At 39.6% G+C, this 25,347-nt stretch overlaps 4 protein-coding genes and 1 long non-coding RNA gene across 16 annotated transcripts; 2 read left to right on the top strand and 3 right to left on the bottom strand.

Moving 5' to 3' along the window:
- Positions 1-8,679: 8,679 nt before the first annotated feature.
- On the bottom strand, positions 8,680-12,424 carry LOC144471077 (mitochondrial genome maintenance exonuclease 1). Of its 7 annotated transcripts, none has more exons than XR_013494216.1 (7): positions 11,797-12,398; positions 11,445-11,723; positions 11,174-11,378; positions 10,859-10,991; positions 10,577-10,746; positions 10,069-10,164; positions 8,680-9,961 (listed from the first exon to the last, which is right to left on the bottom strand). XR_013494216.1 is itself a non-coding variant. In XM_078182790.1 (7 exons), the coding sequence occupies exons 1-6, from the start codon at positions 12,176-12,178 to the stop codon at positions 10,588-10,590; spliced, it is 1,074 nt and encodes a 357-aa protein (XP_078038916.1). In that variant the 5' UTR covers positions 12,179-12,398; the 3' UTR covers positions 8,683-10,313; positions 10,577-10,587. The 7 variants fall into 7 exon arrangements, 5 of the variants coding, with proteins under 5 accessions (XP_078038915.1, XP_078038916.1, XP_078038914.1 ...); XR_013494215.1 differs by having other exon boundaries at positions 8,681-9,961; positions 10,069-10,313; XM_078182790.1 differs by having other exon boundaries at positions 8,683-10,313; positions 11,797-11,934; positions 12,019-12,398.
- A 1,036-nt stretch (positions 12,425-13,460) lies between these two features.
- LOC144471076 (uncharacterized) lies at positions 13,461-17,193 on the bottom strand. 3 transcript variants are annotated; one of them, XM_078182785.1, is made up of 9 exons: positions 16,466-17,193; positions 15,859-15,978; positions 15,647-15,764; positions 15,199-15,442; positions 14,468-14,566; positions 14,254-14,344; positions 14,001-14,146; positions 13,738-13,870; positions 13,461-13,668 (listed from the first exon to the last, which is right to left on the bottom strand). In XM_078182785.1, the coding sequence occupies exons 1-9, from the start codon at positions 16,640-16,642 to the stop codon at positions 13,618-13,620; spliced, it is 1,179 nt and encodes a 392-aa protein (XP_078038911.1). In that variant the 5' UTR covers positions 16,643-17,193; the 3' UTR covers positions 13,461-13,617. The 3 variants fall into 3 exon arrangements, with proteins under 3 accessions (XP_078038911.1, XP_078038912.1, XP_078038913.1); XM_078182786.1 differs by having other exon boundaries at positions 15,310-15,442; XM_078182787.1 differs by lacking the exon at positions 13,461-13,668 and having other exon boundaries at positions 13,952-14,146.
- A 152-nt stretch (positions 17,194-17,345) lies between these two features.
- On the bottom strand, positions 17,346-22,138 carry LOC144471075 (uncharacterized). Of its 3 annotated transcripts, XM_078182782.1 has the most exons (11): positions 21,841-22,138; positions 21,274-21,393; positions 21,024-21,141; positions 20,722-20,768; positions 20,441-20,658; positions 20,038-20,136; positions 19,826-19,916; positions 19,576-19,721; positions 18,304-18,436; positions 18,091-18,231; positions 17,346-17,701 (listed from the first exon to the last, which is right to left on the bottom strand). In XM_078182782.1, exons 1-10 carry the CDS (start codon positions 21,988-21,990, stop codon positions 18,181-18,183), a joined length of 1,173 nt encoding a protein of 390 aa, XP_078038908.1. In that variant the 5' UTR covers positions 21,991-22,138; the 3' UTR covers positions 17,346-17,701; positions 18,091-18,180. The 3 variants fall into 3 exon arrangements, with proteins under 3 accessions (XP_078038908.1, XP_078038907.1, XP_078038909.1); XM_078182781.1 differs by having other exon boundaries at positions 20,441-20,768; positions 21,841-22,137; XM_078182783.1 differs by having other exon boundaries at positions 20,525-20,768; positions 21,841-22,135.
- On the top strand, positions 17,622-19,683 carry LOC144471079 (uncharacterized). The gene is made up of 3 exons (XR_013494217.1): positions 17,622-17,728; positions 18,253-18,410; positions 19,547-19,683. It is a non-coding gene; the product is annotated as an uncharacterized LOC144471079 (long non-coding RNA).
- On the top strand, positions 22,030-25,341 carry LOC144471078 (uncharacterized). Of its 2 annotated transcripts, none has more exons than XM_078182794.1 (4): positions 22,030-22,755; positions 23,489-23,768; positions 24,429-24,555; positions 25,033-25,341. In XM_078182794.1, the coding sequence occupies exons 2-4, from the start codon at positions 23,757-23,759 to the stop codon at positions 25,212-25,214; spliced, it is 321 nt and encodes a 106-aa protein (XP_078038920.1). In that variant the 5' UTR covers positions 22,030-22,755; positions 23,489-23,756; the 3' UTR covers positions 25,215-25,341. The 2 variants fall into 2 exon arrangements, with proteins under 2 accessions (XP_078038920.1, XP_078038921.1); XM_078182795.1 differs by having other exon boundaries at positions 22,030-22,759.
- Positions 25,342-25,347: the final 6 nt, after the last annotated feature.

The raw sequence follows: 25,347 nt of genomic DNA, 5'->3' as shown, positions 1-25,347 counted from the left end.
GAGGAGCGTCGCGGACGCGGGTGGGGGGGGAGGGGGGCGGTTGTTTTCGTGGCAGCGGCGAAACCGAGGAAAAAAAACACACACACACACACACCGGGAAAACGGTCGATTTCACAGTCATTGGCTCGGGAAAATTCGCCCCCGTCACGTGCACGTTCCACCGCACACGACTGCCCCGTTTACGTGTGCAGCCCCCGCCGAATGCGGATGCGCCGGCAAACTATACGCGCGGCTTTTCTATGCACACGCCGCGACACGGCCTGCACACGGACGCGCGCACACACCACTGGCCGTTTTCTTTTAAACTTCCCTACTTACCAAGGAGGAGGGCCCAGCAAGAAGGGGGACACGGCTGTGACACCTGTTTCGGACTCGGTCTCTTGCCTCGGGAATTTTTAATGGGAGCCCGCTTCGCCACGGCCGCCCCGGCGATTTAGAATTCCGTGGTACCGTGGACGAACTTCGCTGCTTGCCGCGGCGGCCGTGCTCGGGCCTAGCTCTGTGTATTCGATCTTGCCGCGGTGCTGCAAGTTTCACGTACTACGCTTTTGTGGCTCCGCGGGTCCCTTGTATCTTGAAAACTTTATCTCTTCTGGTCTGCTACGCTTCTTTTGTATCTGCGGCGACGCGAGCGATCGGAAACTGAGTCCGGGCATCGATCGGTTAAAGTTTTTAGTCCGATTGATTTGTTAATGCTCGCGATTGTAAACATTAAATTATTAACCTTTTTAACATTTCAAGATTAGCGATTGATGTAACAGTGACGTGGTTGATGTATCAGTGATTTAAAACAAATTGATCGTCGAAAAATCAACCATTATATTGATTGGTTTAATGTAGTCTGACATTCTAGGTAATCCTTTATTAAACCTATAAATGTTAACTTCTATGTAAGAAAATCGTTATAAGTAATGTAGTTGAAAATTTGCCCGGTATAATACATATTAAGTCTCTGGTTTCAGTTTCATTGGTTTTTCAAACTATAGAAAGATCATTAGAATTAAATAGTTTCGATATACTAAAATTATTAAGATAAGAATAAAGTTATTATTCCAGTGCATTTTTAATTTACCTAAATATGAAGAGTATATATTTGTATGTCATCTACTATTATTAAATATATCGTATATATATACTGTTGTATGAATATATTATCTTTTATATATGGCAGTCTACAATGCTACATACAATGTACACATATTGTTACCAGATTTTGTAATAATATATATTATTACTAGAATTTATAATAATGTATACTATTACTAGATTTTATAATAATGTATACTATTACTAGCTTTTATAACAATATATATTATTACCAAATTTTAAAATAATGTATACTGTTACTAGCTGTTATAACAACGTATATTATTAATATATTTCATATGTTCGTATCATTAACGTAGAATACAATGTCACGCTAAATCAAGTTCAATACCATTTTCCTTTAATTTTTCTATAAAAAAAGATGTACGAAAGGGTGCACGCAGTCTACCTCCGAGCGAAAAGATATAATTTCTAAGGAAAGAGTCGACAGGGTAAGACAGCGAGGACTCCATCGTTGCAATTTTTCCCTCGCCGCCGACAGCGTTGAAAGGTCCATGCACGGCATCATACTTAATTCAGAGAGCGCGTCATCGGTCTTCCTCCGCGATAGTAGCTGTCGATGGAACCCGTCAATTCATGCATATTCCGTTCGGCCGAGGAAATTGACCCCTAGAGCGAATGGGGGGCTGCTGCTCTCTCGCGGGGGCGAGCAAGAGCGAAAGTAAAAGGGTGGAAAGAAAGGGAAAACGTGTACGATTAACGGTACGCGTAGCACGTGTAAGGGTTCCTCGCTGAAAAATTAATCGACATGCGCGGAGACAACAACCTGTAATTCCTCGATCTCGAGCCACGTCGACCAAAGTTATTCGCCGAAGAAGAGATGAAAAAAATATAGAGACACGGGGAGAAAGTGAAAGAAAGAAAGAGAAAGAGAGAGAGAGAAAGGGGGAAACGGAAATGCACCCCAGGGGCTCGGTTTAATAATTCACCGTGCAGGGCGCTAGCTGGTATCGATAAATAATGAAACGCGAGGAGAGGCGGAAGATTCCGCCATCCCCTCCACCCACCGCCCCCCCCCCCCCCCCCTCCTTTGAGGCGACGTTTTTCGCTTCAGTTTCGTTCGGGGGCAAATATTTACGGGAACGTCGCCGGGCCGTTTATTAATAGAGAGACGGAGGACCGCGCGGGAGGACCGCGCGGCCTGGCGCGGAACGGCGAGAGAAAGGAAGAGGAAGAGGAAGCCGCGGCGGGTGAGGGCTGCTCGGCTCTCGGTGAAATATAAAAGTGCAGGACGCGAAGCGCGAAACGCTCGGGGAAGAAAGGAAATGCGATTTCTCAGGGCTGCGCAGTTTCGACGTTCCGGCGACGGCATTGGAATCCTGTACACGAGGAGGGTGGGGGGGGGGGGGGGGGGGGAAGGGTGGCCCCTCGAAGGCGAAGGAGCATCGGGGAATTTAAAGTACGTCGCGCTCCCCGTTCAGGGTTATATTTTCAAGCTCGCTGCGGATCTCGCCGATTTCGCGATCTACGCGGCGAACGCGCCGGAGCTTTTCTTTGTAAAATATAGCACGCTATCAAATTGCCCGGGAACCTCCGCCTTTGCTCTAACATGTACTGGGTGGCCCGCCGGGAACGAGATACCCGGGCGGCGCGCACCGAAGATAAAAGAAAATATACTGGGGAAGTTTTTAGCCAAATTGCCGCGTCGTTTTGCGACGAATTCCCTTAATTCGCCGATTGCCGGAAAATGTTTTACGGCGACGCTGCCGCGGAAATGAAACGGACAATGTTTTTCGGTTGAATCTTACAGCCTTTTTTCTATTGCTCGATTTACGAAACACTGACGTTTATTCGGGTATAAATGGGCTATCGTTATTTCAAATTACCGCGAAATTAACAAATTTAGAACGCGATAAAGTGACAGTATTAACGAGAAAGTAGTATAAAATGTTTAAAAATAGCACCAACAATTCGCCGCGGCAAATAATGCGTTTATTGTATATATTATATCCTATATAAATTATTATTATTATTATTATTTAAAGTGCGTCTAAATAATACCCATTTAAATTAATTATTGGCAAATATTTATTCAATCTTGTTGGATATCGTACCTCGTTATCGCGGCTAATAAATCTAGAATATTCAATTTTGCTTGAATAACATCGAACAACAAACAATTAACGTAGTTGACGAAAATAATTAACTCTCCGGTTCCGAACTAATTGGAAACTTTCTCGTCGATCTTAAACTGCAGCAGACTACATATATCGACGTCTGCCTATGGCCGGCCGTTTCTACTTAAACTACTCGACCGTTTCAATAACGTGCCATTAAACTCGGGCCGGTTCGAATCTGCTTTATCAATTTCGAACATTCGATTTGCGGCCAACAAACGGTACCGCAGCCCGATCGGCATTTATAAACATTAGCATAAATAGAAATGGTTATTAATGATTTTCACAATATCCAGATTCAATTTAATTACGTGTTTACAGGGCTGCCGTTCAACAAATTTCATCTCCCCGAGCCCCGGAGCCAATAATAATGCAACGATTGTAAGCGATGTTGATTCGTTAAAATATACCGTGTTAAACAATTGAGGGGTAATTTCATTGGTAATAAAATAACAGGCGATCCGGAATCTAAACGAGCATAGAAACGCGCGACGCGCTTGAGAATACGCCGGGAACGTCGGAGCCCTGGGAATCGTGTTTTAAGGGACACCTTGTGGATGACCGGGTAAAGGCAGAAGTAAGAGAGGAGCCGGAGTGGGCTATAATATTTCAATTTGGCATTAAAGGAAAGTATTCGTCCCCAGATCTTTTCTTACACCCCTGTCCGCGCGGCATAAATTTCCCGTCGTTTTCCCCCCTCGCCGCCGCGGCGGAACTATGTTGCGCAAGAATAATCGCGGCGTAATGCCCGCAAAGTTTATTACGCGCGATTTAATTGCCGTGTTAAACGACGCGTGAGCCAGACTCGTTTTTAGCGGCGAGCGCCCCGGTCTATGGGTTTCCTTTTGTGCCGAACTGTCGTCAAAGGATGCGATCGAGCATTTTATGAACGCTGTGTTCCGATTACGCTTTATGTTCGTTTCGCTTCGCTATTTCGAACCTCGGCTGCGTAAAGCGGATGAACAAGTTCGGGGAGCACCGTGTATATCTCTCTCTCTCTATTTGTTTTCGTGTACGTACCGCTCGTGACTTCCCTGAAACGAAATCACGAATGACCGTTCCCGACCACTCGACTATTTCACTTCTTAACGCGTATACGATAAACGATCGCGAAGCGACGGGAAAAATTTTTCGATCACGCCGACGGGGAACGCGAAATTAATATAAAAATAGAAACCGTGATTAGCGTTAAGTTCGCATAAATCCGCTAATAATCATCGGCTGTGTAATTACCGCCTACACGCGACGCCCACGTTAAATAATCCAATCGATAATCAGCTAATAATAAATTTGAACGAGCTGCAGCCCCTAATGAGATAGTGCGGTGCATCCTCTAAATTATGCAGCGGCAGGAACGATGACACGTTAGGTTAGAGCGAAACAAGCGGTGAAGAATATCCGATAACTTTCGACACGAGGCACACGAGATCCGTCTGTGTACCGGGTGTTGGGAAAATAGTGGATCCAATATTTGCCGACAGAGAGCTTTTCATAGCTTGCACTCCGTTTTATAGCTTCGCTGTAACTTTGCAATTATGCGCAATAGAAAGACACGGTTTAATACCATTTTCCACTTAAAAAGAGGAGTACCTTCGTTATTTTTTGAGGAAACAATTAGCAATATTTAGATTGTAATTAGCTATATTCCGTAATCAAAGTACAGTACAATTTCCCGATAACTCGCATTCTTCTTCACTGTGTGTGAACACCGGACGAAGACTTTTTTAAATGTAAGAACATTTTCTTAAATAATAAGAGAGATAATTAGTCTGGTCAATTGTTTGTTATACGCACAATCTTTGTTTAAAACTTACAGAATAAAGTACTCAGTCCTGATGCTGTCACTATGTACACATTCTTCCTTGGAAGGCTAATAATATATAAAGGTATATAAGATAAGTATATAAGTACATAAAATAAAAACAGTATATGAAAATATAAAAAATATAAAAATCGTACATAAAATTAATAGTAATTTTATTGCAGGGTGAAGTAGCGCGCAAGGAGGAACAACAAGACTAAGAAGTAGAATGCCAGCCGTATAACCGTAAAAGTAAACGGTCCTAAATCGAAGAAAGCACTTTCTTGGAAGAAACGCTCGGCGTTTCCACGGAGTCCCCAATTCTTCGGCACCCCTTGTGCAAAGACACGGAGCCACCTAGCCGCCTCGCCGCCCCACGTTTTCCGTCGGCTCGGCCATTTTCCATTTCACCAGCGACTCGGTCCTTTGTGGACCGGCCATCAGATTATTAACTATCATCGAAAGGTAAATGTAGCGTGGTCACGGGTGCAGACGATCAATAATTCATGCACGACGAAGTCGCCCGCGCCCGAAGAGGATTAATTCGGGCACACGACCCTCGGCGCGGCGGCGGCGGCCGCGGTCCTCCTCGATGGTCCCGGTTGCAGACTCTTCAAGCCTATTGTCGGCCGGGCCGGCTCCCCGAAAACCCCTTTGCGGCCGTCGAACCCCGTCGTATTTAGAAAGTTTCCGACGTGGAAAGTGGCCGGCCCCACCTCCCCCCGCCGCCTCTTTCTCTTTCTCATCGGCGCGGCGCGGCTGGAGTAGGCCTTGTCGAGGCGTCGCTGACGGCGAGCGAAGAACGAGAGAGAGAGGAAGATCCGCGGAAGATTGCCATTCAAAGACAGCGGATGAAAACTTCTTAATTCCAGACGTGCTCCAGTTTTTTTCCGGCACGCGAGAGGGACCCGGGCCTTTCAACGGGCTCGCTGCTGCTTGCACACCGGCCGGTTGCGTTATTACCCACCGGCCGGACCGGGGAAGGAAAAAAGTTCCGCTTCACACTCGGCCGGGTCATTAACGGCGGGGCCAAACCTAACCCCGAGCAAAGCCGTCTCCCTCTCTCTCTCTCTCTCCCTCTCTCTGTGCGCTAAGAACTCGGAGTCGTGCCGGGCGACGATAAATGCGCCGCCCTCGTAATCGAGAAACAAGTTCAGCCGGGAGAGACGTTCGCCCGCAGGATTTATTTCGATTGCTGCTGTGCTCCCCCGCTTCCGCGGGAGCCCCGAATGAATAGAAACGTATCGCGTGACTATGATTTTATTACCCACCAGCCGCTTCTGGGTAATTTACCTTCCGCACGAGGAATTCTGTAATTCGTTGAGCGACTTTTGATTATTTCTGACGACCGCGCCGTTTAACCCATTTAGTCGGCTTCGACCGCGGATTGAATACACCGTGCTCTAACAAATTGCACCACTTTTCAGGGACCGCGGCAATTCTTTCGCGGATTGGTGCGTTTCTGTTGTTAATAATACCCTGTCAGCAATGGGGAGCTTGTGTTTATAATGCATACGCAATTCTGGCTTGCAACTAATTCGTCAATTTTGAATTAACATTCGAGAAACGTGGGAGCACGGTATTAACAATATTAGTTAAGTAATTAATATTTAAAATTATTGTAAATAGAGGTTGATGAAAGTGGAGGTTACATGCGTTACATATATTAATCGAATGTTGTGAAAGAAGTGAAAGTCATATCGAATGATGCGCTCGAATTACTGTGATATTTTAATCTTATATTGTTAATTAAATATTATTATCAACGAGACGAATCACGGGTTACGTTTACCGCAGCGAATTCTCTCAGATTGTCCCAAAACCGATAAACAAAAAATTCGGGTGGAGGAACTATAAAAACGAATATTCCTATCTGCTCTTCCCAAATTGTCCATTTTCGCTCGCAAACACTCGGGACTTTTTCAGAGAATTTACTGTATATTGTTTTCTTGTAATTAACTGGGAATGAGCCGCGAACGCGACGCGTTCCGTTTCCATTATTTCGCGCCCGCCCTCTGGCAAGCTCGATGCAGCAATTTTCCGAATAAAAAGCGGCGCCGGCCCGCGGTCCGTTTCGCGGACGACTTTCTATAAATTCTTTAATCTGCCCGAGCGCAGCACGTTGATTCCACGACAGAGAGAGAGAGACGCAGCCGCGAGGGTCTGCCTCCGCGAAAGTTATCGTTTTCATAACTCATCCCGCTCAAAGAGGGGTGGTTCCCGCCTAGGGTTGACCGACCCAATGAAAATATGTCCCTGTTACGAGAGGATTAGCGAGGATTAGCCGAAAGATTTAGAATTGTCTCGCGCCCCAGGCTCGCTGAGCGGCTAATCCGGAAATATGATCATCTTTACTCAGCATCCCCAAGACATCGATCCCGTGAAAAAAATGTGGGTAATCAGCGCACGGGGTTCCTCCATTGTGTCCGCGAATTTAATATAACCGAGAGAGAAAAATGTTGGGCGATCATTGGGGCCACCGTGCTTCGCAGAAATATCAGGTCGGTCCAAATGTTCATTTTAAACAAACAAATGCTACAGTTAATCAACACCGGTACTAACATACCAGTTAAATTATCTATTTTCTGAATTTTTATTATACAATTTCAAATCCTAGAAAAATGTTTCCATTCAAAACTTTTTACGCGAACTTCTTCATTTAAGGATACGTTATAAAAAAAAATCGCATGCGGTTTAAATAAATCTCGTCATTGTTGCAACATAATATTGTATATTGCATTCGGTAGTTCCAACGTGTATAAGAAATAAAGTGTTAGACGAACTATTTGGACGAACGAATACGACGAAAGAGAAAGTGTGCGATCAGACGGTGAACTAGAAGATCGGAATATGTACTCCCTGCTTTGTCATTTATGAAGGAGATAAAATCCGCTAACTTTCGCAGATCCGTGGCATACAGCGCGGACTTGCCAATCTCGTTAAGACAGATGGAAACAGGATAGCGTTCCGACTCATCATAAACTCTGGTTACGAGTTGTCCAAACTGCTGCCTGCATAAAGAAACGAAGGGGACACTTTTCTTATCGCGGAGCGGATGCACAATCCGTGAAACCTGCTTCTCAGCCTTTCTTCGTGCGCCCTGGAATTTCATCGGGTAACTGAAACTGTAGGTCGGGAAATCTCCGAGCCGTAACCCTTCGAAGCTCGTGCAACTAATACCTAAAGTTGTAGACAAATCATTTCAGTTTCATAATAATTCTACCACGGTCAGAACGGCCAATCTCTGCTTATATTATTATAAATGATATCGCCAGTAGTCTCTATCTCACAATTCTACAAACTTCATGGAGAACCCTTTGCGAGAAATGCTTGATTAAATTATATTATCCGACCAAGTTCTGTCATAAAAACTTTGTAAAATCTAAATGAATTCGAACTTCTCACTTTTATGAAGTAATACGCTGTCGCTGTTCGACAGGCTTGGCGCTAAAATAATTTACATGCTTAAACATTAAACCCGGTACAAAAAAAGATTTATGCGCGGTCCTGTTCTTCCCTGTTACCAAGGGTTAACATTTCCTGCGCGTTGCCGTAATTCGGATGCTGAGGAATTACATCGAAATTCAGGCGTAGGGAAATACAACGAAAAGCGCGTTTCCGCAGTTTTGCCATTAGTTTATGGTTCCCAAGGGAATGCGAAGGGTTGCGTATGACGCTTATAAGGTTCTGTAACGAGGAGTCCGGATAATGTCGCGGCCCGAAAAGGGTTGCCGCCAAGTTATAATTGCTATATGTTAACCGAGAAGGATAGGTGGGAACGTGACAATATTTTTACAGTAGAATTTAAAACAGAAGAAGACAGGCCGGATAATTGGACTACGCCTCTATTTTCTTCTTTATTATCATTTTGATTACAATATGATAATCGAAAAGTTAAACGAATATTTTGGGGACACGGAAACATTCAATAGCACTTCTCTTTAATTAGAAAAGTTACACGATTGAAAAATGTCCCCGCCACTTTTTTACCCTCCTGGGAATACCTAAATAATTCAGTGATTTATGGATAAAAATTAATGCCATTAGTTTGAAAATGTTCGTTGTGATATTTCACAGCGATTTAATATTAGAGTTTATCATAATTGTTCCTAAATGTTATTTTAAATAAGAAATCTAGATAAGCAGCGAAGCATAGTGGAAAAACGCTCAAACTATTCACGAAAATTATCTACATATAATAACTTGTAGGAGTGAAGATGGCGCTATTATGCTGAATCTATGGAATTGTATCTATAAATAAATTAATTAATATTGATGTTTATATGCACGTCTATCAATGAAATTATTTAAAAATATTTTTAATTTCAATATTTTCGACGAAAATCATTATATTAATAAATAAATTAAACTTTTTGAGATATTTACAATGGCGTTTATACAGATTATTTTACAGTATTTTGAGAAATGAAAATTGATGGAAAGTAAGAAAAAAAAATATAGAGGTAATGCAGCAACTTCATTAATAAACAATATTAAAGTTGTTGATGATATGGGACACTGATTCAATTGATAAAGTAGGAACTTACAATATCTACAGCTGGTACTTAGCCACTGAAATCTAATTTAACGCTACCACACGTAGCGAGTAAATGTTATCGACTACTGATACTTTCTCAGGCACATTCGGCAGCACGATATCGTAATACATAGAGTACATTTAATCTGTTGCTAAATTTGTCTACTAGCCTGAACGTTTTGTCACAGATAAGGTATAGAAGTAAACTGGACATCACGACACATTTTATGATTTGGAAGCCTCACATTCATACGACGAATATATTTTTTTGGGTAATTTTGAACTTATTCCAGTATTCGGCGAATTTTCATGCGGCATGGCGATTCACATGTAGGTTGTTCTCGTAGCTGTTTATAGGATGTAAGACATCCTGTCACAGGACTATAAAGCAGCTGCTTCCTATCATCAAGTAATGAGTACAGTGATCAGAGACAATCCTTTGAGTGGTACCCTTTTTTCGATTCATTTTTTACAACACGTATTTGTCATAACATGAATATAATAACCATGACGAATCCTGGTTCGTTCTGACTCTGAATGTCCAGCCACAGTAACTTCAAGTGGTGGGATGTAATCGATGTAATTTTCGATTTCCAATCAATCTGGAACTCACGCGGTAACATTGTATTTTGATTTTTAAAACCGACAACGTTGTAAAATAGAAACGAAATTTCTGTTCTGCAATCGCACGTAGTACACTAGCTGACTGTTTAGGCAGAGTGTATAAGGAAACCTCTCGTTTTTACAGTACCTGCAATGACATTACTTTCATATTTCAAAGAGCAAACTATTCGTGCCAGATTTCAACATTGAATGTTATAACAAAATTGATAAGAATCGCCACGTTATTTATCAATACTCAAATTTACTTCATGAAACGCACATGAAAATGTTTCCTATTTGTTTATAAACTAACAAGTATAGAGTATTCATTGTTTCCGACACAATATATGAAATTTAACCGAACTTGAGTATTTTTATTTATTGTTGTTTGATATATTAATTAATAGCTACCTAGATTTGTTCTATGCTTCTGAAAATGATTTTTTCTTTGGATTGTTATAAAAACTTTTCAATCGCTGTAACCAATTGTCCCATTTTCTTTGCAATAATTGATCTTCTATCTCGTAGACACTTGCATCTTCACCATTCGTATAAGCAATCACGATCAAACCTTTAGTCACCTGAAACAATTATGTGCAACTTTATGTTTTCGTTTGAAAACGCAGCACTCACCTTTTAAATGATTCGCATAACAAGAAATTGTGAATTGCTGAAAAATAGCTGACTAATTACCATGTAAGGGAGTAGATGAGAAGCGTTGACGGCACCGATGTAAGCGGAGATTTGAATAGGTGCGTCATGAGTTGATGCTAAAGTTGGTCGTTTTTTGTCTGATTTTTTCCAATCGATTACACACAGCTCATCTCTGTGTACATAGATTTTAGATGCAATTAATTTTTGCAGGACGAACATAGGTCACTCGAATCCCAGTTCTTATACCAACAAAACTTTGTTTATGTGAGATTTTACTATAACTCAAAAATAACACGTATATAAAGGGTCAAAAATCAATTCACTCAAATGTGCAACAAACTTAATCTGTTTTACCTATAAACTGCGATGCAATCCACGAAGCCATAGTACATCAAATTTGGATGAGTTACACAAGCTTCTAGCTTTTGGGGATATATTTGAGATAAAAATGGTTTGACGCTTTTGTATGCTAACTCAATTTCTGGATACAATGGAACATCCTTGTGTTCTAGCTGGTTCTGTATGTAACGGTGTAGTAGTTTACCAGTTCTCCGTAGCTCTAAAAAATGAATAAATTAGAATTAATACTACTAAATATTCTGGACAAATCAAACATGACGTATACCTTTGGTATAATTGAAAAACTGTTCGTATCCAATGTCTTCGATCATTCTTTTCTGCCATGATTCCAAAGCATCTTTTGATTCTTCGGGCATTGTCTCACGTAGAATTTCAGATACGCTTGGGATCAATGACTGTTTTTTGTTTTTCATGAGGCTTGCAATGATGTCTGGAGATCCAACAATGGGATATGAAGTAATTGTTTCAGTATTAAATACAAACGGTGTCTTGTCATTATCTCGAAGTTGTACATAACTGGAGCTGCTTGTATCGTACTTCTTTTCTACCAACATTTTAAAATATAATACACGTTTCTCCAATCTGTTTTAATAGAAAATCTATCACAATCTCTTTACCTGTCGTTAATGTATTTATAGGTATTGTTTTTTCTATAGCGGCACTATTTGATACTGTAACTGTTTCTTCCTTAATTCGTTTATCTTCTATTTCATGTTTAATATTCTCTTGGCACTTCTTTATGGGCTCTGTTCCTACTTTAAGAGGTATACTAATCTGAGAACTTGTAGTTAGTATATTGTCACAACACTGTGCATTGACATGTGTATCCCTTATGTTACCTTTGTATTCAATTTCTAATACCTCCTCCTCAACCTTTACTTTTAATTTCTGAAATATGGTATTTGTAAACGACAGATTTCGACCGCATTGCCGAGAACTACAACCGATATTAAAACGGTAAATATGTAGGGAACAAAGTAGATGTTTTTTGTTAAACATCGTGCAACAGACATGCGTAAAAGTGATTAAATTAATAATCTATTCAATTCGGCTAAACAGAGCTCGTTTCATCTGACGATACACAACATCTCTAAATTATACAATTTTAAAATTAATATATCAAGGTTATGTTTTGAGAGGTCTTGAAGCACTTGAACAGTGTAAGACTCACACGACCAGATATCAACAAAAAATCGTGGCAAATTCGATAGTTACTGCATTCGATTTTATCGAAGCAAGTAAAACGCGCGCATCGCTCACGATTCAAAAAGAAAATCTCACATTATAAATATTACTTTCGTGACGTTCATAATTCTTTAAATTGTGAAACTCTATTGTTTATTCAAAAATAATTAAATTTTTAAAACATCGAAGTATATTTATGAAGAATTAGGTTTCGCTAAAATTTTGCATTATAAGTAGATTTATGCTCATGTAAATGGAATTGTATGATGTTTTAAAAGGTGTTCAATTAATTTAAAAAAGATTAATAAGACAGTAAATTTTATGTAATGTGTTCAGAACTGACCAATCTTATAACTTCGATGGTACAAGTGGCAAACATTTTAGCGAAAGTTATTATACAGGATGTCTCAAAAATGTCTTACCACCAGAAAATTAGGGGCACTTGAGATCATTTGAAGTAACTTTTCCCATTGCAAAAATTCCATCCGCGACATCGTTAACGAATTATTAACGAAAAATACTGACCAATGAGAGGCGAGCTTGGTTGGCGCAAAGCGGTCGAGCCAACAAGCAGACCAAGCCCAGTTCCACTGATTGGCTGAACTGCTTAACGCAAGGCGAGCTCGTCTTTTATTGGTTAGTGTTTTTTTGTTAATAACTCGTAAACAAAGTGCAGCGGATTGCATTTTCGCTAAGGAAGAAATAACTTCAGAATAATTTCCGAATTATAAGACACTTTTGGGACACCCTGTATTTTTACACCTATCATAAGAAATATCTTGCAAGATTTAAATCAATTCAATCATACCATTTTTATAAAGCTACAAATATGTATCACTGAATTGGGACTTGAGTTAGTTATAATGACAAACTTCTTTTGTTTGTAAAAAGAAAGATGTCACGTTTTTTAAATGTTTTATTGCAGCCTAAAACGAAAATTTTATTGAAATCGGTTAATGTTTATGGTGACGTCTGTTTCAAGCCTGCAGTTATATAAATATATGTAAATGTATATTAAATATACATCTAATGTATAAACATTAATATATATAATTATAACTTAATTTAAATTTAATTTAATTATATAATTTATATATAATTTTTAATAAGTATAAACATTAATAATATAAATACATTAAATATACATTTCAATGTATATTAAATACAATAAAACAATATACATATAAATTACTGAGATCTTTTTGGAGTCACTGCCAGTGTCTTCGTACTGATAATTACTATCCAGCAATGATTTAATGGATGGAATAGAGGACAGTGAAATAAGAGAGCGACGATCTTATGATCTGAAAGAGACGCTTCTGTAATCAGAGATCATGAATCGGACGATATGTCTAAAGTGCGTGATTAATCACCATCGAGTATCCCTCGTATCCTGCAGTGTACAAACTCAGCAGTTCAATGACCACCTCTTTGTGTGACCTCATCATTATGATAATTATAGAGTCCCTCGCATACGACGGTATATTGTACCACCTTGTATTGTATCTGCGTCATTAAATGTGCAATCGATTACTTACGAAACGTAGATTACGATTGTTCGTTGTTACGAGCTATATTTCGATTTACTATTTCAATTAAATTCCCGTTCAATTGATTCGAAGTGGCCTGGACTTACGCTGCGTTAAATATTTCACTACTGGTATTCGCCACGATTTGCCCGCAATAATTACCCAGGAATAACAGTATCACGTGCGCTACAATGACTAGAGCGGGCACCACTGCTTCATCGAACTTCTTCGATTCTGCGAGCGCCAGAAAAACCTGTCACACAACGAAAATAGTTTTAGTTGAGAAGAAGAACATTTACAGATTTTTCAAAACGTAATTAGTTGATAATTATAAAATAATTCGTTTTTGATAATACTTACACGACATAAATTCAAAGCGAATGAAACTATAGCCGCCAGGATCGTCAGTAGATACGACAGTCCTAAATCTTGTCTTATAATTTGGACGATGCTTCGTTTGCCAGTTAGCAACGTTCACGTGTGTATAGAGATAATAGGTGTAGATTTAATGAAACATGAAATAAACCAGCAATTAGCAACACGATGATATCGTTGCCTCGATGATGATACCAACCCGATAGCATTTAGATGCGATTTCACAGCTGGACCAATGTCGATTGGCCTTGGAATGTTCGAGTCTGCTACATCATTGATTATTTTCGAAATGTTGTAGCTGAGGGAACAAAATTTAATCGATAATTTCTTCTTACCATCAAGAGAATTTTATATTCGGTGAATGTGTAATGTTTGTCAGTGATTCTCAATGGAGGTACAATTTCTAGCTTTCCTTTGTTTAGGACGTACGCACGTTATAATAACTAACCATCACATTTTACTAGGGATTATATTCATTTATAATAAAAATAAATTGGTGATCATGAAAAAAGTTTAGAAAATCGTTAAACAAATTTCTACGATTATTGACGAATTATCATCTTACTAGGGTAGAACACCAAGGACTTAGTGTACACTAGACAAAAACTAGAATCGTGTTTTTAAATTTTACTAGTATTTGAGAGGCATTTTTTAAACTTTTATCATCAGTTGAAAAAGTTAAAAGATGAGAGTTCTTTTTATTTTTCTGTGTCGTTCCATGTAATAGCAAAATTAAAATAAAGCATTTTAATTATAATTTAATCAATTTTAATAAAGCATTAAAATTAAGCCATTTAGTTCAATCTAAAATAAGTGATATCGTTTTAAATGGTGTTCACTTATTCCTGACTGTATATTGCACGTGTAGTCGTGGAATGATGAATGAATTGATACACAAAAATATGTAGTAAGTAATCGTTGACAATATACCTAGTGACTTTAAGTAATCCACATATATGATGGCAAAGGGCACTTATCGCTAGTTCCGAACTTAATATACAATATATGCCGTACGTATATACGAATAAAACTTGTACACACACGACTGTGGTTGCCATGCCCGCCTCCTTGAAATAAAATCCGAAATAGCGAAGGTAAGCGACATGATGCTTCGGCTGTACTGTGATCAGAAGCAGCGCCAATGAAAAAGTGAATGCTGTGAAGTGTACTAATCCTAGAACCGGGAATCATGACTGAATTAACCAATCTCGTAGGAACACAAAACAATAAAGCCGTGAAGGAAAAAACTTGACCTTTTCGAAACATTTTTATACGAGTAGACTTTCTTCCTTTTTTGGACCGTTTATCTTCTATTCCGATCAAATGCTTTTCTCGTTCACGGTATTACGAAGAAGATACAATGGCCAATTGTCCTTACGCAAATAGTAGGTGAACAAGGTTCTCCCTTTCTTTAGGTACTCTTCGAATAAATCCATTTCGACCGTGCCTTTGGCTTTCACGTAATCGTTTTGAAGGACTACGAAAAGGCGCGATATCTAACGCCAAGCACAAAGAAAAACCCCATAACGTTACGGTAATGAAATCCAAACGGGCTATAAGTTATGGCACAACGGTTATGCCATAGCTTACCGTTTTGGATGCCAAGAGGAAAGACACGTTGCGCACTACGAACAATACCATTGGGCCACTAAACGACAACGTCGTTAGTAGAGTATCCACATTGAGTTCAACCGTGAGCAACGATTTATACTGAAATACATTAGACAGTTAAAAGCCTCAAACTTTAACACTAATTGTCTTGTATGATTCTCAACTCGTTTTGTGCAATTTCATTTTAACCCCTTGCATTATTATAACGAGTCAGACTCGTGATACAGATTCCATGCAAGATCTACTAAATATGAACATTATTAATTTCTTCTACATCGAGATAAAAATAGATTCTTCTGTTATTAAAGCTTAGAAACAAAAGTGCATAAAGACAGTGAAAGGAACAAAAATAGTCTGGTCCGTTTATTAAAAATATTAAGGATAAATGAGCGCTGATCAATGCAACGTGAAAAGAATCGTGGTGCGAGGGGTTAAAAACGAAGTCGTGTAACATCCCATACGGGTATTTCTATTATAAAAATTCTCGAGCATGGTTGAATAAAAACCGAATGAATTCATTGGGAACTGCAATTTCAACTTTCCAAATACAAATATTAAGTAACAAATATTAGATCATTTCCGTTACCTGCATCAACAAACTAAGCAATGCGATTACAAGATATACAATTCGTTTCGCCATCAATCTGCCATAGATCGCAGGTTCGTGCACGGGCCAGAGGCCGGTAAAGCGCAGCAAATCGTACAATTCGCTGTGAATCCTCTTGAAGTCCTCCATGTTCGTCGTTTCATCCCCCTTCGCCATTTCGACCGTCTTGGCCAGCAGCAAGACGACGACTGTGCCAACTGGTGTGCTGCACAAAACTTGATCACACGCGGTACACCCATAGTTTATTCATGCGTTGCTGAAACTGACAGGTGATAAGACAGCCGTCCGGTGCACGTCTGCCATTGATACGGTCGGAAATAATTTCCGGTGTCACGTATTCCTTTCCTTGCTGAAAATTACAGCGACTCGAAATTTGAATGGCGTACAAGGCGTACGAACGGGCGGTAACGAGTACGTCAGTCACATTTTTCGCGAACGCCGGCTTGTCAAAATGACTGTCACGAAATAACGCGTTCGTAAATTATACATCGGATCAGTTGTGTATGAAAAGGTTCTCGTTAAATTTAGATAAGCTACTAGAGGCGGTCGCTCGTGCCGCGTCGGCGGACAGCAGCTTCGAAAGTTCGGATGAAAAGTCTGTCCTTCATATTTCATGGTTTGGGAATTGGGTCCATCGCGAGTGTATCCGATATGCACGTGTCACGAACCTTACCTAGGCTAGAATAATTAATCTGAGTATCAGCTGTCGAAATTGTACCATTCTCTGTTTCTCGAATTATTCATCTCACCGTCACTTTTAAATGGTTCGATAGATTGTGCCCCGCGTAAAGTGATTTATCTGTAGTGAAAATCGCACTGTACGCAACACAGTGCTCGGACAAAAAGGATTACACATTCGTTGGAAAGATACCCTGTATTGTATACTACACAATTTCATAATCGCCGATACTTTTTGATGCTGGTGTTGTTCTAATAAAGCATGTCCACGCTAACACAACATAGAGGACTTATTCTTTGCTTTTTCTTGCTGTGCGTATTCAATCTTCTTTGATCTTTACTGTTCCGAAGGGACACCGTTTTCTTCTTCGAGATAGGTTGGTGTTGCTTCACTGTGTATGTAGCATAAGTTCGTTCGCAAAACGATGACGCTTCGATCCGGAGGTAGCTTTCAGTGACTCTGGCCCCTAAAAAGTCTTTCCTCTCTTTCTTTGCTAGCTGTGCGAATGGACACGTGCACTTGTAGATCCATGGACCCTGGTTCAAACCGACGTTGCAATTAAGGTGAATCATTAACCCTTTGCACTCGAGTGGTATCTCCAAGGCGCCACTAAAATTATTCTATTGCGTTCTAAATCATTTCTATACTAACAGAGTTTATATTTAAAAAATTGTTTAAAAGTGAAACAGTTGATATGAACCACAAGAGTCGATTTTGTATGCATAAAATGCACATTGTTATATAAAATAAAAATAGTATAAGCCAGAAATGTCATTCCAGATTTCTGGTGAAAGTGGCCTCGAGTGCAAAGGGTTAAGACGAATGCGTTTCCAGTTCAAAAAAAATATCTGTCTTGTTATCTTCATTATTCGTTCGTCAATAATAATTTCTCAACTATTTAACAATTCTTATCAACAATTCTTACCGATCTTGAATTGCACATAGCTTTCTGTTGCAATTTTTGTTGAATTTTGTTTCTTGAAGTGACAATTACTGGTTCGAACAATCGGTTAATCTAATGGACGGAATATAACACGGTGAAATAAGAGAACGATGTACTCAGCATCTGAAATCGAAATCTTTGTAGTCGTAGGTCAGGATCATCGATGATCAGAGGGAAGAGAATGCGATTAATTACCATCGAGCATCCTTCGTAGCCTGCGGTGTACAAGCTCAATAATCTAAAATCGAGCGCTCTGCTACTCTTCAGCATTACGAACAAGACCAGTTTCCTCGCATTCAGAGGTGCGTAGTACCACAAAGAATTATATCTATGTTATTAAATTTTCGTAAACGGATGGAATTTCAAATAATCGAACTGCGGATCTTTATGCGGACTTCGTTTTTCATAGATATTTTTGTAAGAATTTCGGCAAGAGTGAAATTTATTAACCCCTTCCCGTGCCATTTAGCTCGACGAAACTCGGGCCCGAGCGGTCCGCATCAACGGGCGCTAAACAGACCAGACTGATGTTTGTAAACAGTCGCAATACGATCCGAAATGTAGATGCCCGCAATACCTGTGATATAGTCAATTTTACGCGATACTGAAGTTGAGGAAGTAAACTCTAATGCTTTTACGTTTATAGATATTTATTTACGTTTATAGATACCTTATTCGCTTTGCAACTGACATAAACACGTCACTATCAGAAGATTCGTTATCACGGCCTTCACTAAACACTTTTGTACCTTGCATTTTGAAGGGGTTTCTTAAATTTTAATAATTGAACTGCTTCGTAACAGCAACGATTAGAATCGTGACTAACTGTTCTGAGGTACTGAGAGGAACTAACATTCAGTCACGAGCGTAACGGGCAAAAAATCAGTCCGCGAGCTCGGCTTGTTATGTTTACGTTTGGCCCAAGTATCTGTTCGCGACTCAGTCTCGCCATATTTATGTTTGGCCCAAGTATCTGGTCGCGAGTCTGACTCGTGATATTTATGTTTTTACCAAGTATCTGTTCGTGAGTCTGACTCGCGATATTCATGTTTGGGCAAAAATCTTCATCGCGAGTCAGACTCGCTAAAGTACGGGAAGGGGTTAAAACGTTTCAGATATACCATACGTTAAGCATAAATGTTTTTACTTATTGTCGATTTCTTTTTGTTTAAGGATTTGCAGGAGATATAAATGTAGAAAACTGCGCGGTCTAGTAATAACAATTCGTTATTACTAACGTACAGACACTATTTATGGAAAAATTGAATAGTTGCAATGTAAAGTAGCATACAGATTAAAAGAATGTAAAAATATCGTTATTTTCGATCTGTTAAAATTATTTAAGAAAGGTTATTTAGTTTCTGTTTTTTCGCACGCAGATCCGCGGTTTATGTATTTGAAATTCAACGATAAATTAATATTTCATTTCGATTCACAGTGAAATAATCTTTGGATAAAAAAACTCACGCTGCGTCAAAGATTTCAAGACTGGTATTCGACACTACCTGCCCGGAATGATTAGTCAGAAACATCATTATCACATGGGTTAGAATTATTAGGAAAGGAACAACTGCTTCATCGAAGTTATGAGCGTCTGCGATCGCCAGAAATATCTGCGACATAACAATAACAGTTTCGCGATGTTTTCACTCGATCGATGAGCTCGTAAAATTTCGATTCGCCGATGCTTTATCGTCTGACTGAAAACAATACTCACGCGGCATAAATTCAGGGCAAACGAAACAACGGCCGCAACAATCGTCACCATATACGACAATCCTAAATCCTGTGCCATTGTCTCGATCATACTTCGTTGGTGGATTTTTGTGTCGATTAACAATCGGTGTGACATTCATGAATAAAATTATAAAGAAGCTATTAAATATACAATAACAATGACTATATCAATGTCTGCACGAACATACTAACTTGATAGCTTGTAAATGTAATTTCATAGCAGGCTGAATGTTTATTGTCTGTGCGGTGGTTGATTTTGCAAGATCGTTGACCGACGTTGTAATTTTGTAGCTGAAGAAACAAAAGTTAACTGATATTTCGTCTCGCTCTTCGGATGAATTTTACAACGGAAAGAATGTATAAAGTTCGACAATGTGATACAGTGGAGCGATCGTGCATTGTTTCGAACAACAAATAATCCGAAGGTACAACGAACAATGGAAATGTCGTTTGCAAGTGAAAGGAAAAATTACCACGGGAAATTGTATAGAAAAATTTGATGTGAACAAACAATTGAAGTGAAGTTAGATAAAATGCATTTTTGTGGGAACCGCGAACTTTCGTGCACTAAACTTGTTCAACTCAATTGAATTACATGCAATCCTGGAGCCGCGAACGACTCGTGGAGTGGCAAATGAATCCGTAGAACGAAAATTCATAAATATCGTTGAAAATGTACCCAGCTGTTCTAAGTATTCCGCATACATGGTGTGAACAGGCGCAAATCGATATTTCCGTGCTGAGCACGCAATATATACCAACGCAGTATACGAACATAATGTGCAAGCATACGCAGGTAGTTTTCAGATTCTCCTGCGGGTAATAAAACCCGAAATAACGAAGGTAAGTCACATGATATTTCGGCTGCGTTATTACCAGAATCATTGCTATAGCCATCGAGACCGCCGAGAAGGTAACTAGCCCTAAAATCGTGAATCACGCCTCATTATTTTTAATTTTCTACACAAACGAATCTATAAAACCGTGGAGGGAAAAATAGACGTTTTATAAACATTAAAACGTGGACAACCAGATAGTACGTTAACTCTATTTTAAATCTCTTACAGTTTTTATTGTAATACTTGATCTAATAATGTTATTTATTAATTATGTCTCGCGAACATTAAATATTTCTCCGTTCACGGTAACGAGGTAACATATTTATCAATTGTTCTTACGAAAGTAATAATAATACAAGTGTTTCGCTTTCACTATGAATTGTTGAAAGAACATCAGCTCGATTGTGTCTTTCCATTCTTCGAGATCATTTTCCATGCTTGAGAAGAGAGACCTAATCTGACACCAAATACAAAGAAAGAATCCATAAGATTACGATCTCACGGTTTAACAGCTGGCAGCAATTATATTAGAGCAATTATGTTAGATGTTTGAGCATTATTATATGAGAGTATGTTGAGATAGCCTTACTGTTGAGTTAGCCAAGAGGAAGGATACATATCGTACAAAGAACAGTACCATTGGGCCACTGAACGCCATCGTTGATACTAATTGGTCTAACGTGAATTCTATGCTGAATAACGTTGAATACTGAAACATTTTACAACTGTAATGATACCGAGCTTGCAAAGTAACCGATAAAAAGACAAAAACTATTTATTATAATACTTTATGCAAATTATTTTATCCCATTCGAATTTATTTCATGCAATTCGTTTCACGTGTTCAACTTGGGCCAGTTAGATGTGACGATTAAATTTGTTTATTCTAAGAAAACGTATATATGTCGACCGATTTATCAAAATGATTAGAGAAAGAAATAGTTATCCATATAGCCTTCGCGTTTTGCAATTAATACAGACAATTTTCATTCTGCCTAAAGATTCACAATTTAAATATAACAACAGATGCACGAATAGATATTAACAGTGTCAACGTACAATTGTTAAATATATAAATGTCGACCATTGTACAAGAATTCGAATCGTTCCGAAATGTACGTTTCATGTACGAATAACAATGAATCACTTTGATCACCTGTATCACCAAACAGAGGAACGTCGCCAGAGGGATGGCGATTCGTTTCGACATCATTTGAAAAGTATTTCCAGGTTCGTCCATGGGCCACAGCCCGGTGGCGCACAACAGATTATACAAGCCACTGTATGTCTCTTTGAACTCCTCCATCCTGGCCGGGGGTAAGACAAGAACTGAGTTGACAATTGCTAGTGAAAATTGAACCCTTTGCGGAACAGGATACTTTATGCATACTCTGTTGACAGTGACAGGTGGCAAGACAGCCGTCGGATGATTGGTACCTGTTTAATAATGAGAAACCTGTAGACACGTTAGCAATTGTCGCGCGCGAATTTTCATGAACTGGATTGAGCATGGAAAATGGCCTATTATCGTTCCGCGCGGCAGAATCGTTGACACAGCTATACATTATTTTGTCTGCTTTTAGGAGGGTAGACAGCTGCAGCTTCGTTGCAGAACTGACACGAGATGGTAGACAGAGGGTTGCAGTTCCAGTCGGTTGCAGACTCGATCGGCGAAATCCGATAAATCGACGAACAGGCCGGCGCCCGCGCGAAGGAAGTGTGCGAGCACGATGGGAAAAAATGGAAATTCGTCTTTTTACGTAACGATGCAATCGAAAACCGTCCCCTTGGCGCTCGGTAGCAGTGAAAGTCTCGCTATGGATGAAATTCGAGATGCTAATGTCGTACGGGAGATATTCCTCGGACGCCACTCTAAGGCTCATACCAGTTTGCCAGCGAGCGACACGGAAAAATCGTTTCCACATTAGGGTCACGTTAAAATCACAGGACTCATCCGCCCTCGATACATCCGATACCGTCCGTCTGCAATTAACCACAGATCTGATGCAGGTCAACCGACTATGAAAACTAGATGATCGCTGAGTTCGACACGGCATTGCAGGACAAAGTCGTATGTTCGCATCGTCTTAATCTTTTAAATCTTGAAGCGAAACTCACGATTTTCGAACGATTTTCACGTAGAATTATTTGGTATACTGTCTGTAATACAGTAGCGTATCTTTTAGCAACATTATGTCTGTTCAAATATATTCACACGATATTTAGATTTAAATGATTTAGACTTTTCGTTGCTTTTCTTATAAATTGTGCATCGATTAAAAAATTTATTCTGTTTGTAGTACGCATCAAAATGTTGTACTTCTTAATTTATAATTCTTTTTATTCTATTTATTTTTACGAAGCATCTAATGTTCAAACAAAAACCATGAAATTGGTAAATTCTACCGACTTGGTAGGTTCAGTGTTAAAAAGTACGTTTGTTAACGAGTCGTGTCTGAAAATTGAATCACTCCAAGCGATATATTTGTCTTGTCGGAAGCTAACGAAAGAAGCATTGGCAATACGAAATCGAAACGGAAAATTGGCGTTGGTCAATCCGAAATCATTGCGGCACTTCTTTAATTGGCCACCGAAAATCGAAATAGATTCTTGTCCGATTCGTTTAGATCGGCCGATCGTTTCGATTTCCCGTAAAATTTTGTTACACCCTGTCGGCGCAATCGCTTTCCAATCTTTGGAAAACATCGGAATCGTTGTTTGCTTGCGCGTGAATGGCTATTTCGTTCCTTCTATCTATCGCTAATCTTCACAATTGACCTATTTCTTTCCAACTGACTTGACAGGCCCGACGTATCCGATATCTTCGCCTGATCTCACGGGGAAATACAAAGTAAAAAGTGTTCGCGACACAGGAGCAGTGTGCGGCTGCCGTTAGAAAGGCGTGTCGGCACAGCGCGTGGCCTGCAGTTGTGTGACGCGATACACGCGAATAAATGCGAAACTAGGCTTACCCGGGATGCGGTGTCCCAGGAAATGACCGGGCCACTATAAAAGGGGGTGTATCCTGTGGTTTTTGCAACAGTTTCAATCGTGAAGCACAACGCAGTCATCATGAGAACCTTCGTAAGTGATTCGACTCGGCTGAGTTGGTCCGAGAGGACATTTTGGTACACAGATTTCAAAAGTCGATTTAATTTTCTGACAAATCAAAAGTACGACATTCAAAGAGCACACTTGTAAAATTGTATAATTGTATTTGTGAATCTATTGCAGCAGTCAGTAGCTTAATTACTTAATTTGAGCCAGTGTTGATTTATTTCGTATTATAAAATTATAAATTACTGTTTGCTCTCGAGTTATTAATTTCCTTGCATAATGTAATCTGTTATCGTAATTGTTCTTAACGGATCTGTGAGCAATATAATAATTGTCTGGCTCAAATGTGGCAAATTACGGTGAAACAGAGATTTACTTCTCACCTTAGAGGGTGTGATAGAATGAAATTAGTACAATAATATTTTTACTTCATTGCGCTGTTTCTTCAATCATTAATATCATAAATGCATAATTATTATTTTTTGTAAGCTTAAAACACTGCTGAAACAAGGGAAATGTTTCTTTCACTAACAAGAAGTATTCTTGTAGTAACAACGAACCAAAAATGTCAATTATAATTGATACAAACGTTTTTCTTGTAGCTGAGAAATTTGAATACGCTGTAAACATGTAAATCACACACATGATAATGAACATTATGTACGATGTCATATAATTTCCTTACAGATTGCTCTCGTTATCATCGCCCTGGCGTGCCCCATCTATGGCCAGGAAGAAAAGCACGTCGAGAAAAGAGGCATCCTCCTCGGAGGACACGGATCCGCCGGCCTAAGCTCCGGTGGTTACGGAGCAGGTGAAACGACATTTTATTCAAATATCATCACGTTATACTTAACGTCCGCCATAATACATCCAGTTTTATTAGACTCTCCAAAGCTCCATCGAATTACATCTCCGCCCTTCTCTCTTGGCGATATTGCACAGGTTTTAGGTCGATTTCATAATGTCAACGCACTGGGGCCATTTTTATGGCACAGCGCAACCGTCACTGTCTCGAAAATTGCATAATACCCAGCTGTGTTTAGCTGCTCGTGGTCAGTTCAAAGTCGACTTGAAACATTTGTGGTTTGTTAAAAGGTCCCTGGAAACATAATACTTGCCCGTTCTACTTCCTTTGTGCGATACTTCCAACGCGGTTACAGCTATTGCAACTTTGGGGACTTTTAGGTGCTACCGTTAAGATTGATTTTTTCGTAAATCTATCACCTCTCCCTAAATTTGTTTGAGAAACTCTCTGTTAGATTATTAATTACTATTGCTTTTTGGTCAGGTATTTCTGCTGGATACGGTGGTGCTCGAATCTCTGGCATCCACGGCGGCGGATTATCTGCTGGACTGTCCAGCGGATATGGCGCCGGATTGTCCAGTGGCTATGGCGGAGTGTCGGCCGGATATGGCGGCGGAATCTCTGGTGGATACGGCGGTGGAATCTCTGGCGGACGTGGATGGTAAAACGAGCAGTATTTGTTGATGCTGATACGCACTGGTGCACCTCGGAGTTCTATCATAATTTCTATAAAATACCAGTCGAACATGTAAATTTCTATATTAATATTCCAGATGTGTAATAAATTTTAATACTTTT

This window comes from Augochlora pura, chromosome 6 (assembly GCF_028453695.1).
Source record: "Augochlora pura isolate Apur16 chromosome 6, APUR_v2.2.1, whole genome shotgun sequence".
Lineage (NCBI taxonomy): Eukaryota > Metazoa > Arthropoda > Insecta > Hymenoptera > Halictidae > Augochlora > Augochlora pura.
This window is presented reverse-complemented; position numbering and strand designations above follow the sequence as displayed.